A 16285-nucleotide genomic window follows, 5' to 3' on the forward strand; every position below is an offset into this window, starting at 1 on the left:
TAATGTGAAACGCAAGTGAAACTACACATGCATTTTATATATTATTTGCGTCAGTTAGACTCAGGTATTCTGACTGAAAGCTGCTTTCTGAGGTTGGGCACTGGGAAAGCTTGTGAGCACATAAGGTATAATTCTAAGTCAGCCTCCTTCTGTCCCTTGCTGTCCAGATATTGCATTGTATGGTGTTTGTTGACTCAAAACAAGCTTACAGCTGTACAGTGAAGTTCATGTTAGTCATCATACTTTGGACTGTGGAGAAATTTTCAATTTTTTTTTCCTTAGGAGTACCTTGGGTAGAAGTATTTTCATTAGTAGTATTAAAAGCAGACAGTCTAAATGTATTACAACATTCCTGGTCCCAATAGAATTAGTGAAATCTGCTACGTTGCTTGAAGACAAAGCAGACCCTTTTTTTTTTAAGAATCTTATGGGAGCTCTGGGATCTTTCATTTTTATATGTGCAAATAGGTTTTAAACCATGAATTTGGAAATCAGCTTTCTATAGTGCTTTTCCTTTTGGTTTTTTAGCTACTTGGACAGTCCTGTATTCACAGATAAGTTTCAGAAATGTGCTTGTTCATATTTCTTAAAGAGATTGTTCTCAACAGAATGTCCTTTCCCCTCACATTAATGGGAGCGGCAGGAAGTATGCAGGTGCGTGGTAGTGACAGTGAGGTACACTCCCCTCTAAATCTAGGGCTGCTAAACGGAACTAATTAAATCTGACTGTAATGGTTAATTTTCCAGTGTCTGAGGGGGGTATGTGCATTTTATAGTATTTGTAACCTCGGATTTGTAAAGTAAGATGCATCTTTATTTGGTTTATGCTGATCAGTTCTGTTCGCTGGAGTCAGAAGTTACCCTTGGGACCACTATTTAAGTCTTTTAAAGAATATCATTCCATGTACTAATGATGGCTTATGGAAATGGAGAAATTTTACAAATTATATAAATGCACCTTTTTCTGTCATCAAAGGGACCATGGGATTTGCAAGACGTGACAAGTTTGTGCAGAATGTTACTGTTCCTCCTGTTCACATGCCACCAGTAACCCTGGAAATTAATTTCTTACTTATGTGTGCAGTGGAATCCAGTAGCTGTAGCCTTTGTCTGCACAACTGATTTGCTCCTAAGAATGTTGTTTTCTTTGACATAGCAGCAAAGAAAGAAAATGCTGTTGAAATGTGGGAGGAAACACCTTCAGTGTTTTTGTTTGTGGAGCATGTTCATGTTTCTGAGGAGCTGAGCTTTGGCTAAAAGCTGAAGGCTTAAAACTGGAGATTAAAAAAAAAAGAAAAGGGAAAAAAAAAAGATAAATTCAGTGACACCACCCAGGCCCTACTGACTTGTGTTGCTTTGGCATTGTGCCTTTGATTGAAGCTAGTATTGAACCCTTAATTAATGACTTTTCTATGGATTGTAAAACTTCCAGATAGCGTTTCACCTATACAGCAGCCCTACTGAGGAAACAAAGAGATTTCTTAGAAAGGGGAATACATATAAATGCTCATCAAAAATCTGTTATTGAAGTCTTATACTAGTCTTAATGTAATCGACTCTACAAATGGGACTGTGGGAGTCTGTGTTACAATTTTTTTTGCTTTATGATTGGCTTGAGAGTAATAATCAATTTTATAATGAGTTAAAGGAAGGAGAGAAGAATAAATCATCACTTTCCCAAACACACTTCTTGTCTTTTAGCTGAGCCTCTTGGTCGAACTGATTTCTTTTCTACCTAATTCTTCCTGGGAAACTGAATCTCTTTGCAAAGTGTGGCTTCACTGTCCTCACCCTTTAAATCTGAAGTTAAGATTGTTCAGCGCTCTCTACCTTTGAGAACAAATGCTTGTTTCAGACTCCTGTATCACATGTGAAATGGCAAAAACCTAAATAATCTGATAAAAGCTCATCTGCTGCTTCTTATTCTTTTGCAAAGATCACTTTAATTGCTTATTTATTTTTACTTTCTTAACATAATATGTTGTGTCAGATTAGTCTCTGAGCTTCACAGCCCATCTCAATTCCACTATGTGCTCCCCCAGCACAACAGAAGCTTTTCACGTCTTCACAAGTTTTCTTTCGAGTACTCTGTGGTTCTTTGAACCAAAGCCTTAACTGCAGGGTCTGTAATCCATTTTGGTGTTTCAGCATACCGGTACGCTTCTGATGCTTAAGTCGAATGTTGTGGAAAGGCCATCTCTTCAGGCAGTGATGCTGTCCTTTTGCACAAAGAGCTGCCTTGGTTTCTTTCCAAGAGCTTGAGTGCCTTGCCTAATTAAAATAAAAAAAGTCCCAGCCCCTCCCAGCTATACTGTTCGCTTACGCTTTCACGGAGAAACAGAAATGGGTATGGGCACAGCCACGGAGTGCTGCACAGCTGTAGGACTTGAAAGTCTCACACGCTGGGCTTTAAGCCACAGCTCAGAAAAAAATACATAACTGTTTGCTCAAAGAAAATTCAGTACATGGATGGGGCCACAGCGTCTAATCTCTGAACTTTTTGAGAACTGAAGTCTCACTACAGGTCTTAGAGACTGGCAGTTTTGACAGGGGCCCCTCCACGTTTCACATGGCTTTCCGTTAACAAGATTTTCAACATTACATCCCAAGCTCACAGCTATATTTACTTCTCCAAATACTAGGCAAAGAATCTACTTTGTTTCCTATTCTATACCAGTGTGACATTGCAGTGATGAGGGATGCAGACAGGATAGGTTTCTGCAACTAACACGTTGACACAGTTTTGTGAATTTCTCCTGCCCTTTAAGACTACTTTCCTTCAGCTGTGTACTCCTAGAAATAACTCTACAGGCAATTCAGCTCCTGATTTCCAATGCCACACTCAGTATATTTAACAAGACCAGTAAAACTGACATGTCAGGGTAACTCCATGATGCTGTCTGGCAAGCTTGTTGCTTCAACAGAAGGGTTAAGAGTTTCCCGACTTAGGGTTCAGGAAGAATGGCTTGGGGTTTTTTGTCTCTGAAGTATTGCTAGAACTTAATGTCAAAGTCTGGAGGCCTCAGCTTCCACTAAAAACCAATCCTGAGTTTTTCAGAAATGGATGACTTGTGCTTGCCGGAAAACCTGCTGATTTGCACGATCAGTTTTCAAGCTCTGACTTAAAGGCATGTGACCAGAGAGAGACTTCTTACTGTTTTGTGCAATGTTCCCATCTTGGTCATACTCTTCATGCTGGTACGTGATGATAGAATAGATAAGCCTTTTCTCAACAACCCCCTGGTACAGCTCTTAAACCAGCATGGGGGCTCCACCCGTGGATGGTGCTCTGGGTCACTTACTCTCTGCTTGCGCTCCATTTTCCTTTTGTGTTCCCTGAAGTTCAGCCGCAAGGCAGCATTCCAGCGATGAATGGTGACAGTTGCTGTTGGGCTCTTCCCTTCAGCTCGGAGAGCACCACAACCAGGGTTTTCCGCTCAGATCCCATTCTTCCTTACCCAAGGCTTCAAAACCTTATGGACGTTTGTGGCACTGGCTTCAGACTTCTGCCACAGTTTCTGAAGCCTGTTTTTGTAATTATTTTTAGCGCTGCTTATCTATCATCTGCATGGAAGTCCATGTATATCTTGTCTATCCCTTTGCCATAGCATCTGAAAGCCTTTAGTTCATCCTTCCATATAAATCAAACCATTTGTGTCCCCCACACTGTGTGGATTCCTTTGGGGCAAGTACTATCTGGAAGAGGAAAATAAGAGATCAGTATAGTCCATTATAAGAGGATTAAAGAACTCTTATCCTCTGGAAGGTTAAAAGACACCTGGGCCTCTGTTCACTCAAAGGCACAAAACAAGCCACTGGACAAAGGCAGTAACTTGCAGATTACTTTCCAAAAGATTCATACTGAACCTGGCTGCTTTAATGCACTGCTGGGCTGGTTTAATTAGGGTGCCTGCTTGCTGGGAGCTAAAGATGCTATTAGAAAGGTAATGTAAGCAAGATGTAACCCCCTCTGTCTGCAGGCACATCCACTGCTCTCTGCTTTTTTTAATGTGGTGCTAGTCCTGAGTAATTGCTGGGGTACAGCAAATCTAAATTGAGAAAAGTCGGCAGGGGTCTGTGAGCATGGAGGGTGATTCTAGCATCTCAGTAAGGCTTGAAGTGGCAGTGTTGTATAAGCTATAGTTTCAGCAACAAACCTGAAGCCTGACTTCAGTATGAGCAAAAGGGACATTGACAGCTTTTGGCAGAGGTGTAGAGGTTTTCATTGGCACAAATGGAAAAGATACGGGTCTTATTGAGGATGTAGTCCACTAACAGTCTTAAAGCGTTTTTCTTTGGGGGCTGGAGTTTGAGTAATCGGGTCTTCCATATGTTGTCCTTCATTTGTACATATCTGAAAGATCTGATAAATGGACTCCATCTGTTCCCACTCTCTGCCTCCCCTCCCCGCGCCCCCCCCGCCCCGCCCTCCTCAGCAGGGGGTGGGGAGCAGAGGCTTTGGCGTTTTGTGCTTAAGAACAGGGAAGAGATAAGCAGGTTGTATGCAAAACCCCCTTTTGTCAGCACCCAAATATTGAAATAACACCAGTGACTGACATCGTAGCTCTGGGAACCAATCATACTGTGATGGCAGGGAGGACCCAGCAGTGCAAATACTTAACACAAAGCCTTGTGTTTGAGCAATGTAATAGAAGCTGAAGCAATGCTGTGACTTTGCCTGTATAAGTAATGTAAACCTTTGATGACCTGGGAGGCTTCTCCACTAACTCATAAAATCATTGTAAATGGATCAACTGAGGCATCCAATTGATTACCAGGATTTAATATTTTTGCAATTATGTTAGTATTTATTGGTAATAGTAATTCCAGTAGGTAAGAATCCACCTGTTTATGTGCAAAGATGAGTTTACTCCGCCTGAGAAGGTGAGAAGTATGCTTTTTTATCTTCTTTGGCTATACTACCAAGCCATGAAATTATATCACACACTTTAATAAACTTGTAATTTATTTTAAAAAGATCTGAAGATGTCTCAAGTGGAAATGTGCTTTACTGGTCACTAATACGCAGCTCTTGAGTGACAGCAGTACACTCCAGGATTACTTTGTGTAAATCTCCAGCTCAGCAACTGGAGATTTCTTGTGCAAGTTAAAAGCAAAACCAAACAAAAACCCCAAACCCACAGCACCGGATGAGGCTGACAAGAGTCTTTTTTTTATATAACTGGTCACTAATGGAGTCCCCTATGAACCTGTGTAAGTAATGACCATACCTCTGCTTTTCCACTAGTCATCTAATATTTACTTTTTGTCTAAAAGTAATTTAGCTTCAACCTCAAGGTGCCTCCTACAACCACGCTGTTCAGGACAGTGATGATTCTTGGGCCTTCCAGGCAAGCTTTTATTATTTCCACCATTTATAATGCCTTCTCATTCTGAGCAGGTGAGCACAAAACCCACACAAAGTGGTTTTGTCTTCAGTCAGTGATTTGGCCTTTTGCGTTTCTTTTGATGCTTGATTAGGGGCAGGTGGGGCACTTCAGAAAGGTGAATTTCCACTGTCATGACAGAGGAGAGAACGCTTTCTCAAACTGTACAGGCACAGCTCAGCAGGCTGCTGTCTTTTTGTATCCTTGCGGCAGCCTCGCACCCCCGCTGGAGGCTATGGGGATGGACGTAGTCACAGCCATCTGCCCGCTGAAGCTCCTGAGTGCTTCTCCCGTGCTCTTTCCATCCCTGCAGATTTGACCCAGCCATTGATGATGCTCGCTTCGAGCTTGCGCACCTCTGTGACGGATGGGGGGTCAGCTGGATTGTGTCCTCTAGAAAAAGCAGAGCAGTGTGAGCTAGTCAATGGGCAGCAGCTCTTTGCCTCTTGCATGGGGAAAGCCAAGCCAGGGAACTGAAGGACAGAGATACCTGTTTTGCACTTCATATTTATGCCCTGGAAAGCAAATTACAGTGTGACACCCACCAGGAGGTTGGGAAGCAGGCTTGAGAGCTCTGAGCTCTCCCTTGCATGAGTGGCTGCTCCAGGCCTGAAGGCTGATGGCTAATGCCAAGAGACGCTGGACTACTTCACGTGACTGATCGCTACAGGCTATCACACACTTGTGCCAATCCCTGTGCAAGAACATGTTCTAATGAGAGTACGTGTGCTTAGTGCTGAGTTCTCCACAGCCTGGCTTCCATGAAGGCTGTAAGAGCCCTGTACTGGGGAAGAGGATTGCTCTTCCACAGTTACGCTGCAACAGTCTGGTATCCAGTCCTTTTTAAGTAAAGTATCTCCTGGCTCTTTGCTAGCTGTTGCTAGCTAAGATCAAACACCCAGGGCAGCAGGATTTTGTCAGCCAAAGGAGAGTTCAGTACTTACCTAAGATCTAGGTGATGAGCGCCTCCTTTAATGGTCAGTGCAATTAGTGAAGGACTGAGGCTGCTATTTATCTGGAAGGAAAAGGAGCAGAGACAAACTCTCACCAAGTTACCTGGCAGAACTGGACATCAGTTCTGAAAACTGGAAGACAGTCTGGGCAGGACTGAGGAAAAGCACGGGAAGAGATCCTTGGTATGGCTGATACTGTGTGCCTGGCTAACAGTCCTAATGACCCAAATCATCTGTCTCAAATGAAGGCTTCCCCTGAGATGAAGACTGTCAGCCTATTTCAGTACAGGCAGTTTGAAGTAACAGGCTTCTTTGGGCCCATGTACCCTAAGCAGCCTGTTCCTCTTGCATCTGGGATTGCCAAGCCAGCCTAAACCAAGGAACTCCCACATTACAATCAGGAGGTCAACTAACTCAAAATCCACTTCTGGGTCATTTTTGTTTTTAAATTTTAAACTAGAACTCTGCCACCACTCTGAAGTTTTGTTAAACCTAAGCCAAAATATGCCCTGGTCTCACAAAGTATGCTGAGACTGGAGATAGCAAGGAGCACTTGGCTGTCAGCACTGAGACCAGGTCTCGACACAGAAACACAACGGGTTGTAGTTCAGACCCGGGTGTTGGGTAAGGAGGATCCTGCTGTGTCTGCACTACAAAGCCACCTTTGCTGCATCAGTGTTCCTGGCTGATGGACACTATTCAATGTGTCTGTCATTAATGTCCTGAGGCTCCTGAATGGTTCAGCATAAAACAGCCACTTGCAGAAACTCAAATGGGCTAAAGATGAATCGCCAGTGCTGCTTTGACTGGGAGAGGGGGGTGCTGTATCATCTGGAAAGGCTGCTCTCTGTGCTCGGTGTGCAGCAGTGCACATGCTTACCCCACCTCCAGCCCACGGGTCCAAGTCTCCATTTGAAAAAATGATGTTGCTTGCACTTCTCAGATCTGAAATTCAGAGCGATGACATTTGAGAGGCCTCCTTCCTGCCCATTTACCCAAACGTATTTGGCTACTGCAGCAAACATGGCCAAGAACAGAAAACACAGGAGAATAAAACAAATTCTTGGCAATTTTTAGATTTTTCCGCTTCTGTCTCAAGAAGGTACAGAAAGGTCTGTTTGGCTCAAGTCAGCACAAGGCTGTGACTTTTTGCCAGGACTTGTTAGTGTGCTGTGCCTGTCCCCACGGACCTCAGCTGGGCAGAGGGGGGACAGGCAGACAACTACAGCATATTGCAAAGGGATGAGCAGCCAGCACAACTCACCTCCTCCCCAAAAGTTTGTCTGCAGCCAGTGTGCTCGTGGCTTCACGTGCCATTTGCTCTGACAGTACTGCTCTCGCATGGCCTCTGTGAAGGGCATTTCGGGGAACATGTCGGTCACATTGTTGCTGTTGAAAGTTAAGTTAATCTCAGTGCAAACCTAAAAGAGAGGTACAAGAGCTGTCATGGGGTGGGGGGATAATCAGGGTAGCAGCTGAAACCTGTTGGTGTCTCCAACACCTTACCTGGTAGTCCCAGGCCTCAGCATCTGAGCCGATGCCGCAGCCCGTGGGATCAGCGCAGGACTGGTACAGCTGGTATATGTCGTAACACTGTGCCGAGCCGGAGGAGTTGTAAAACACCCCTGCCAGGTGGGAACACAGCACAAAGCCAACCTGTCAGTACCTCTCTGCTGTCTCACCCACTGCCTCCTACACAAGCCTCATGGCCAAGACCAAGCAGAGCAGTAGCTATCCCAGCTGGGCAAGTGTGTAAGGCTGGGGCAGAGCTAGCAGGATCTGCACCAGTGTTAGGTTAGGATCCCAACTTTCTGCCAAAGCTTTCACATGGTCTTAAGCCTGGCTGCATGTTACCCTTTGCTTCTGCTGTATCCACGGGGAGGAAGAGGCTCCCAGGTGCTCTCTGCTGTCTCTGCTCGTGCCAAAAGCCAAGTGACTGGCTCACTAGTCCTTGGGAGAGCCCTAGCTTCCAATCCCTAATGCACCCAGGAGCAGGCTGTGTACAGAACATTAGCTGAATGCTTCAAACTGAATGGGACACAACTGCTGAGACCTTCCCACCCCCTCCCTGAAAGCTGCTGTTGTCTGAATGCATCAAATTAGTCAGAGGGCCAAGGGTGGCACGTCACAGACAGGATTTTGTTTGACTGTTGTTCAAGAAGGGAAAGACAGCATGTGCAGGCTTGCCCGGATGAAAGAGCACCTGACCAGGCAGCCCAGCGAAGCATAGCTGGGGAGCTGCCGAAGAATGAGCTGCGTTTTTGTGCGGATGGGTAGTTACCAGATAGCGAGGAGGAGGAATGCAGCTACGCCAGTGGCTGTCTGCTGCTGCCAGTGTAACAGCCCACAGGCAAAACCTACAAACACTGTGGGTTTTGTGTGATAACCAGCACCAACAGCTCCATTTGCCGCTCTGCGAGGCACACGGCACTCTGTGCCTGCAAAGCACCAGGCAGAGGCTGTTGAGGAGGCAGGTTGCTTGCAGCTACTGCCTTTTGGATGGCTCTGTGGTGTGGGCAGCACAGCCTCAGCTCCCTTGAAGCATGAAACCACTGGTTCGGCTGCAGAAGACTGCCCAGGAGATACACCGAGTGTGTGCAGTGAAGAATCCTGGTGTTACTCCAGGGCTACGCACTTTTCAGAGCAATGCTGCTCAGCTCACAGGCCAGCACGGCAAGGCTCGTGTCAGACACCTACCTGGCGAAACTTCTGGAAGGGCTCAGCAGCCTTCGCTCGCAGCGCGCACTGTGCGACGTGACACTGGAAGCAGAAGGAGTTTGCTTTCCAGTCCACAAGATCATTTTAGCGTCAGCAAGTAATTACTGCAAGATCCTGTTTGTTGGAAACTTGGCAAGAGCGGGGAGCCCAGATGGTAACGTCCGGCTGAAAGCTGTCAGTGCTGCCGGGCTGAGGAATGTTCTCAACTTCATTTACTCCAACAAACTAGACCTCTCATTACAGAATATCGAGGAGACCTTCAAAGCCGCAGAAACCCTTCTGGTTCGTGAGGTGATCAAGCTGTGCTTTCGCTTTCTGGAGGGTTGCTTGAACTCTGAGAACTGCATGGATGTTCTTAACATTGCTAAAAAACTTGGCCCAGCAGAGCTGAGACAGAAGGCCATGTGCTACATAGGGCAGCATTACAAACAGATCCTGGCTGATCCTCAGTGCTTGAAAGACCTGGACCAAGGAACCCTTTGTGAAATTTTAGACAGGACTGACACCGAGGGATGCAGCGAGCTGGAGCTGTTCAGAGCCACTGTGAGCTGGCTGCAGCATGACTGCAAGCGGCTGAAAGATGCAGCAGATATTTTAAGGCGCATAAGATTCCCTCTCATTCCTTTACGGGATCTGCAGAGATATGTCCAGGAAATGCCTCTTATGAGGCTTGATTCAGGCTGCCACAGGTACCTGCAGGAAGCTCTGAATTACCACTCCCAGCTGTATGCTCAGCCAGTTCTGCAGACCCAGAGCACAAGCCTCCGCTCCAGTTCCACTGTGCTGCTTGTCGCTGGTGGCAGAACCGCCGACAACTGCATGTGCAGAGAGATGTGGGCTGCAGACCAGAGCTGCAGCACCTGGCACAAGGTTGGGGACCTCTGTGTGCCAGTGTACAACCACTGTGTCGCCACCATCAATGACTTTCTCTTTGTCATCGGAGGACAGTGCAAATTTGATCCCATGGGAAAAGAGCCATCAAATGAGGTAAGAAATCTTTAGCCTTGGAAAAATGTTTGCATGAGGAAGGGAGGGAGGGAAGAAGTGAGTCATTCCTCTTGCCCACCACAGATCTCCCACTTCTACATTTTCTTAGCGCTCTGTGCAGTACTGAAAGCCATTGGGCATACAGCTTCCAAACTCTCTGGGAAGCAATCAGCAATCTGCCCTGGTCTCACCTTGCTCCTACTGTAAATTGTTATCCTAATCTGTACACAACTTCCACAGTGCAGGTTCAGCCAGGTCCACGTCAGTGAATCAAGCAACCCCATGAATGCTACCCCTGTCCCCATTGTTGCTGCCGTGGGACTCGCGCTCAGGAGGCATGGTTAAAGCCTACCACTTCACTTGAGAACTGCTCCTTCCTTGGTTTTGTCCTTGAAAGGCAAATCTGCTTTAGCTCCCAGGACCTTCCCCTTCTGCCTGGAGAGTAAAAAGATTTGTCCAGGATTTTATGTTTTCCTAGATGGCTTCAGTGAGCTTGCTAGAAAAAACAGCATGTTTTTCTTTCCCATGCTCCCAGGGGGCTTATTTCAGCATTGTACTTAGTTCAGCAGTGCCACTGCAAACAGCAACTCTCTTCCACTGCCTTGAAGGCAGGAGGCAGCTCAGCAGCAGTGGAGCAGAGGATGAAGCAGCAGGGCCGTGGCACTGGCTGCTGGGCTATAGCCCAAGCCCAGCACTCACTGCATGTAGTTCTGCAGATACTGCCCTTGCTCAGTGACCTGGGCTTTCTAACCAGGACTGACAAAACAAGCTTGGGGAGGTATCTACTGCTGAACAAGATGTGAGTGGAAGCCCAGCCTTAGCAAAGGAGCTGCGCCTCTGTGGTGATGCCACCAGGGACGAGGGGAGGGGAAGCCACTCCTGCCTTCTCCTGGGTAGGAGCGGGCAAAGCTGAGCTGCTCTCTTTACTACACACTCAAACAGAAGCAGAGATGCAAAATGTGCTTGTTTAAATCTCATTGAAACAGTTTTCAGTTGACACATGCTAGCTGGTGTTTGAAACGAAAGTATTTCATTAAGCCAATGTGTTTCACCTCCTGCTTGCTGCAAGCTGAGAGCACAACCTGTTCCCAGACCCCCAGAGAAAGGTCATAACTGAACCTCCAGCTCCACTGGGAAGGTACTGCTGTATCAGCTGGCTGGCACTGGAAGTTGAGCCTGACAGGTTTGAATATAAAACCTTCCTCAGCCCAGGGAAAATGTTTATCAGTTCTTGAAGCCACAGGAGATGCAAGCCAGCAACCTGCCTTCTGCTAACCATCACCCATCTGCTGTGATCCTAGGTTTTCCGATTTGATCCCCGCAACACTTCCTGGCTCCAGGTTGCCAGCATGCTGGAGAGGCGGACACGCTTCCACGCAGAAGTACTGTCTGATTGCATCTTCGCCGTGGGTGGTGGGACACTGCTGGGGACCCTCACCCGCACCGTGGAATTGTACCAGCCCACAGACAACAAGTGGGAGTTTGCAGCTCCTTTTCCCATGCCTATTGCTGATCATGCAGGCACAACCCACAAGGGAATCCTCTATATTTCAGGTGATAGAGCTAGTAGAAAGCAGCATATTTTCATATAGTTTCGTTGATTTTTGCTGGCATCTTAGTGTCACAGTCTAAGCCTGCACCCACACCAATAACACCCACAGTTCCAGTGTCCCTTTCCTGCTGTGTTAGCACAGCCTCACCGCCCTCCTGAATGGCAAAAATTATTTTCTTTCCAAGACATTAAAGGTGACATCATCTGCTTGCAATCCACACCCCTGCTCACCCTTGATGTTGCAATCCTGGCTAAATCCCAAAGCTTTGCTGTCTGAAAAGGCAAACCAGGAGCAGGCTGCCATAGTGTTGGGGATGGGATTAAACCCTGGTATTAATCTGAATGGAAGATGTGAGACTAACCCTACGGCGCTGCTTTGTTAATCTGTACAAAAAGATGTATAATGCAGGCTCTTACCCTCTTACCCACTGAGCCTGTACAGCTCTTGCCCTGCAAGGGATCCTCAGTCTTTACAGGGATCTTTGCTAGATGGTGCAGGATGTTTAACAATAAAGCAGCATGGGTTTAAACACTTCAGGAGACTGTTGTAGGATCTTTAGCTTTTGTAGCTACTAATTTGGACTTAAAAAATAATCTTTGGTTTGTCCTAGGAAAAGCACTGTGTTGTTGTTTTTTGTTGCCTCTGCAGTTAAAAGTCCTGGGCCAGTCTGCCATCGCTGTAGGCTCCTCACTTCGTAAACCAGTTATGGCCAGCTGGGATCACTGTACTGATCTAGTCCAGATTAACTTCAATTGCACAGTTGCAATGAAGGGCACTTCCCCATGATGGACTGTACACCCCCAAGGGCAGGGAAGGCAGTACACGGGCTGTCCTACCCAGACGTGCACCCCACTGACAGCAGGGCTCCTGTACTGGCAGCGCAGGATAATGGTTCAGCTGGGGGAATGGCTGAGGCTCAGGTTCAAGTCCCTGCTTTGACTCAGCTGGCCCACAGTGCCACAGGCAGCTCATTTAACCTCTATTGGTGTTGATTCCTACCAGACAGCAAGGACAAAATTGCCTCACAGAGTTTCAAACATACCATAGTGATCTAGGCTGGATAACACTATAGCCCTTGGGTATAACATCTTACCTACCTATAGCATTCATTTCCTTCTAAACTAGTGGGGTAACTGCAAATTTGATTTGGCCAACCTTCAGCCCTGCCCAAGCAAACTGAAAAATTAAGAGCATTACTTCAGTACAAGATTTGAACACAAGCTCCATGCAGACAAAGTGTCCAGGCACAGAAAGCATCAAAGCCCAGGTGAGCTGGGGCTTATGGCCAACCTGAAATATCATCTTCCCTGTTTGCAAAGACTCTCTGCAGGCTGCAATTCAACAGGCAGGCAGCTGGAAGCATTCACCCTTCCCATAGCAGCAGCTTCCTTCTGGCAAAGAGCCTTTTATAATGCACCCCTGAAATATACAAGTGAGTGCCTAGTAAAGAGAAAAAGTTGACAACAGCACTGGCAGATTGGCTCTGACCTTCTGTCAAAGATCCACAGTTCAAAGAGCTTTGAATGCTTTTCTTCAAACCACCATTCTGTGACTGCGCATGCTGGAAGCAGATTCCCTAATTAAAACTCTTCCTGGTTACACTTGAAATACCCCAGGAGCTTTATTCAAAAATCTTTTGCGGAAAACTATTTACAGAAAGAGCTGGAACTGGTTTGTTTTTGGTTTTTTGCTTGTTTGTTTGTTTGGTTTTGTATTGGTTTTTTGGTTGGTTTTTTTTTTCTTTTTTTTCATCTTTAAAATACCTAAGAAGCTCAGGTTTTAAATTTCACACTGCATCAGCTCTGCAGAATGGTGTGAAATTTTAAACCTGAGCCTCTTAGGTATTTTAAAGAAAAAAAATCAGCTCTGCTGATGTTTGCAGAAGGTTTGCTGGATGTCAGAGAGGATGATGGATAGATTTTCAAGACTTCTGCTTTCCTTCTAGGGGGCTTCTCTGGGGGTAAAACCTTACGAGACACTTACAGCTACCTCCCTCGCCTCCGACGCTGGATTGGCAACAGTGCCATGGCTTTTACCCGCTGTGATCATGGGATGGCTACAGTCAGGGACAGGATCTTTTGCATTGGAGGAAGGACACTAAAAGGAGTAAGTTCATTTGCTCTTATAATTCCAAATCTGATCCAAAATGGGGTCGCTGTATTGCTAGGCTCTGACTGTTTTATTCCAAAAGGTTGACCAGTAACCTCATTATTTTTGGTCTCTTAGTGGACTGGCAGAGTTGCAAGTCAGGCTTATGAAAATGTGCCTGCCGTTACAATCATGTGCATTCAAAGCTGCCCTGTTTTCACACTCTATTTGCTAGGATACAAAGGCTGTTTAAAGCATTTTTTTAGATAGAGAAAATATACGGTGGAGGCGCAGCCTGCTAACACAGGAAAACCTAAGTGTAAAACTGGTCACGTACCTGCCCAAACACACTGACCACCTGATTTTCCTTGTTCGAGCTGAGAGGGGGCAAAACACTGGCAGACGGGAAGAGGAATGGACTGCGGTGAGGACACTAGCCTAGATTTTAGGAAAGATGGGCTCAAGTCCTGGAATGCAAATGAAGTCTCTTCAAACCTGGATTTCCATCTCTGAAAGAGGAGGGAAAGCACTGCCCAGCCCAGGCAGAGACCTGACAGGGACTGAAAGTCTCATTCTAGGAGAATCCCATTCCCTGAAGCCAAGAGAACTGAGTTTTTAAAGATCATTCAGCAATTCCCATTTGAAAGTGTAAAGACTCAGGGCCTGGCCCCATTTTACCGTGACGGGTATGGTTTCTTTTGAAGGAATGTGGGCATTTTAGTCTTAATTGCTCATTGAGAAAGGGATAGAAATCTATAAAGAGAAACTGCACATAAAGGCTGACATCAAATTCCTCCAGTTGTCACAAACTCAGTTATTGTTCACAATTCAATGCAATATAGCCCTCTTTAGATGATTTCCTTTGTAATGTGTTAAATGTCCGGAGAGCAGGCAGGACTTGGGCTATGCCTGTTCCAGCAGGTTCCTGTGGCACCTTGCTCAGCTCACTCCTCTGATTTTCCAAGAAGAACAAAGCTCCTTTAAAGCCGTGCCATTCTGGGATTTTATTCAGTTTCTTTTGAGGCTCTGATTGCTAACGGTGGATCGAAAATCTGGCACCTTGAGCCCCATGGTATTCAAATAGATGTTGAGACACTGGCTTCCTTTATCATGAACCAAGTGAGCCTGATGTGACAGTGATGCCCACTCGAGGCGTGATACGATGGGTGAGTGTTGGTCTGGTTCTTTGCAGGCGGAGGAATGGATTCACGTCAACGAGACGGAGTACTATTGTCCTGTAAGCAACCAGTGGACAACACTAACACTATCCCCGTTCAACTGCTGCCAGTTCAGCATCACAGCCCACGAGTCTACGCTCTACCTCACAGGGGGTGGGTCCCTGCAGCACATGCAGAAAGAAGACAGTGTTTTCCTGTATGACACAGAGGGGCAGGTATGGAAGAAAGCCAGTCCCCTGCCTAAAGCTCTGGTGGATCATGCCTCTTGCATGATTAAACTGTCCCAAGTGAATGCAGCTGGTGAGAAGGGGAGAGGCATGAAGTGCTCCCCCACGGGTAGGAGGAAGAAATCTACCCTCAGCTTGTTCATCACAGAGAAACAAGAGTCCCACTCTGCCTCAGAAAAGTAGTAGGATGTGAATACGTCAAGCAGATCTGACAGTGTTTGCCAAGACATTAGTATTTTAACAACTCTTCTAGTTGCCAGCCAAACATATTTAGCAGTGATTTGGAATTGGTATGTTTGACTTGGTGCTATCATGGCGATAGGCATAATTTGCAAAAAAAAGAATTAGTTCCCAATCCTACTAAGCTGCATTAAACCCGTAAGAATTCCTTAAAACAACTTTTTGTCATTCAGAACCTGTTTTTCTGAATAATGACCAATGTAGAACTTATTTTTAATGAGCAACTTGAGAGATCTTATGAGGAAGTCTTCAAAAGAGCTTTGAATTCTATCTCTAATAATTTCCTTACAAACACTGCTGGCTGACAAATTAAGTACTCACAGAGATAAATGTACATGATGTATTTAAGACTGTCTTTCCACTGGATTAAGACCGCAGGGCACTGTGATGATAACCTTGTCCTCAACAAGCAGACCAGAAAACTTCCTTCAGTGAATGTGTATTGAACCTGTGACTGCTTGAGCCAGAGTATGGGTAAACTTTTAGAAAAGAACCAAGTACCTTAGAAGTCCACATCTCACGGACAGTCAACAGGCTAAGGGGCTGCAATGGCTGAAAAACCTGACAAGGATAAGTTTGGAAAGGTGAGAGAATGAACCCATGGGCCACCATGGGACATCCCACTGGACAAAGCCAATATGGAGCAAAATGTCCCAGTGGGAGATCAGAGTCATACCAGCTCCCATGATACACAACCCGCACAACAATGCTACAGCTCTACTTACAGGTGCTTCTAGAAAATAGGGTGTTAAATAAAAGACCAAACTGATACTATTAACTCACCAACAAGAGCAGCCAGGCCTTGAATTGGGTCTGTGTGGGCAAGGATTTGTTCGCAGCCAACCTGGATGAGATACATTACAGGCAAATTGCAGACAAGATAGTTAACAGTCTCTGCTCCATGGAACGGCTAAGCTGGAAGACTCACTAAAATTATCACTTACACATTTTATG

The 16285-nt window shown here is 45.9% G+C and overlaps 1 protein-coding gene across 1 annotated transcript in view; it reads right to left on the reverse strand.

Annotated features, from left to right (window-relative positions):
* Positions 1-5638: 5638 nt before the first annotated feature.
* Positions 5639-16285, reverse strand: part of DPP7 (dipeptidyl-peptidase 7) — a gene marked incomplete at its 5' end in the record, with an annotated part of 23749 nt that continues 13102 nt past the window's right edge. The window contains 6 exons of the mRNA XM_009584072.1: positions 5639-5780; positions 6332-6402; positions 7221-7285; positions 7605-7761; positions 7847-7965; positions 16115-16175. Of these exons, the coding sequence (XP_009582367.1) occupies positions 5639-5780; positions 6332-6402; positions 7221-7285; positions 7605-7761; positions 7847-7965; positions 16115-16175 (615 nt within the window). The remainder of the gene's footprint in view (positions 5781-6331; positions 6403-7220; positions 7286-7604; positions 7762-7846; positions 7966-16114; positions 16176-16285) is intronic.

The sequence above is a fragment of the Fulmarus glacialis genome, unplaced genomic scaffold, assembly GCF_000690835.1.
Source record: "Fulmarus glacialis isolate BGI_N327 unplaced genomic scaffold, ASM69083v1 scaffold6708, whole genome shotgun sequence".
NCBI lineage: Eukaryota > Metazoa > Chordata > Aves > Procellariiformes > Procellariidae > Fulmarus > Fulmarus glacialis.